The following is a 1,633-nucleotide window of genomic DNA, read 5'->3' on the forward strand; positions in this document are numbered from 1 at the left end:
CAATTGTATCTACAAGATACTCCATCACTTGAATCAGGATGGACTGTACATCCTGACCAATCCCCAATGCAAGTATGTACAGTGTACATGTGTATAATACACAGTATGACTGTTACCTATTATTATAGATACATCAATATGTAGTGGACAAGTTTATAGACAATCCTATGTGTTCCAGTATCCATATATCAGTGTATGCTAAACCTGGTATTGCTAAGGATCCACTTCATTGTCCTATTACATTAACTGGAATAGATCCTTCAAAAATAGTTTACATCAACCGAACTCCTCCTCTTTTTTCAATGAGTTAGTTTATGATGATTGATCTGTAACTTTTATTTATTTATTTGTATAGTAGACAGTACTAGCTCAAGCTCCTCTACTGCTAGTATCAGTCAAACCAGGAGAGAGACTGAAGAAGGTATGGTTGATATTAACATAATAACACACTAATCACTGAATTTGTATCATTAATAGGTACATTTAGATCTGATATTGCTCATAGAGTAATGACCGAATGTACTGGAATGATAAAGGAAAGGCTTGATCTAAATACATTAGTAGATAAGCTACTGGAGAAGAGGATGATAAATGAACGACAGAAAACTAAAGTTCTTGATGAGAGATGTGGACTAACTGCTAATCAAAGAATGGACGAGCTGCTTAGTTTAGTTAAAGCATCCATTAGGGAGGATGGAGAAGATTTTGGTTTGTTTGTAGAAATAATTAAACAAGAGAATACAAGAAGAACTGATAGACTAGCACAGACACTATTAGACAATTATAAAAGGTTATTATAATTTTAGTATAAAAATAATTTTGTGTCATTCTTTTAGACTAATGCATTGATTTTTTTGTCTATAAAAAGCATTAATCATCAACAACACCCACGCAATTATGATCCATGAATATTTAATTAGTAGTTTTATTGATAGTTTCCATAGTAACATAACAAATGAATAACGTTACCAGAACACATGGCGGTAAAGGAGGAGGATCAAGAAATGAAGCTCATAGCTCATTGAAAAGAAATGTCTGTTGGTTTGTTTCTTCCTCAAGTACCCAGACAAAGTATGGAAGAGGCCCTAGACGTGATAGACACTCTATCCAAAGCTAATGCGGTCCTACAGACCCACAGAGAGAAAATGAGGAGGAGGAGCAGCTCAGTGTCTCCATTCCCTCCCACTGATCCGCCCCCTCAACCTCTCCCTCCTTCTCTTCTATCTGGTTGGACGGAGAGACAAGAGGATGAGGAGATTGAGGAAGTGTTGTTAGCTGCTCCTCAAAAGAGTGTGGCTAAGTTACTGAGTGGTGGCCGGCGTAGTCGTGTTGCTCCGATACAGTCAGTGTGGGAGGATAAGGAGAATTTAGTTGACACACCCACTGAACTATTTGTAATAGACAATAAAGACTCATCACCATTGTGTTCACGTACTACAAAAGAGACTATACCACCGGAATCACAAGAAGTTCCTTTATTCTCATTGCAAACCACACCCACTACTTCACATGATTCACCATCACAAGATACACTCTCATCCTCTCTCCTTTGATACAAGCGAGTTATTCCTACCAGTGACACGAACACTGAAGATAATTCTAGTAATGTACATGTACATACAAGTAGAAGTAC

At 37.3% G+C, this 1,633-nt stretch overlaps 1 protein-coding gene across 1 annotated transcript; it reads left to right on the plus strand.

The window, feature by feature from the left end:
* The first annotated feature begins 6 nt into the window (after nucleotides 1–6).
* Nucleotides 7–874, plus strand: LOC105315413 (uncharacterized). Its single transcript, XM_020006126.1, has 4 exons — nucleotides 7–72; nucleotides 129–306; nucleotides 356–421; nucleotides 478–874. Exons 1-4 carry the CDS (start codon nucleotides 67–69, stop codon nucleotides 798–800), a joined length of 573 nt encoding a protein of 190 aa, XP_019861685.1. The 5' UTR covers nucleotides 7–66; the 3' UTR covers nucleotides 801–874.
* Nucleotides 875–1,633: the final 759 nt, after the last annotated feature.

This window comes from Amphimedon queenslandica, unplaced genomic scaffold (assembly GCF_000090795.2).
Source record: "Amphimedon queenslandica unplaced genomic scaffold, v1.1 AMPQUscaffold_10352, whole genome shotgun sequence".
NCBI lineage: Eukaryota > Metazoa > Porifera > Demospongiae > Haplosclerida > Niphatidae > Amphimedon > Amphimedon queenslandica.

Bases quoted from the DNA above. Each gene is read 5' to 3' on its own strand.
- LOC105315413 (XM_020006126.1), top strand. The intron at 307-355 runs GTTAGTTTATGA...TTATTTGTATAG, and splicing joins TCCTCCTCTTTTTTCAATGA to TAGACAGTACTAGCTCAAGC. The intron at 422-477 runs GTATGGTTGATA...TATCATTAATAG, and splicing joins CAGGAGAGAGACTGAAGAAG to GTACATTTAGATCTGATATT.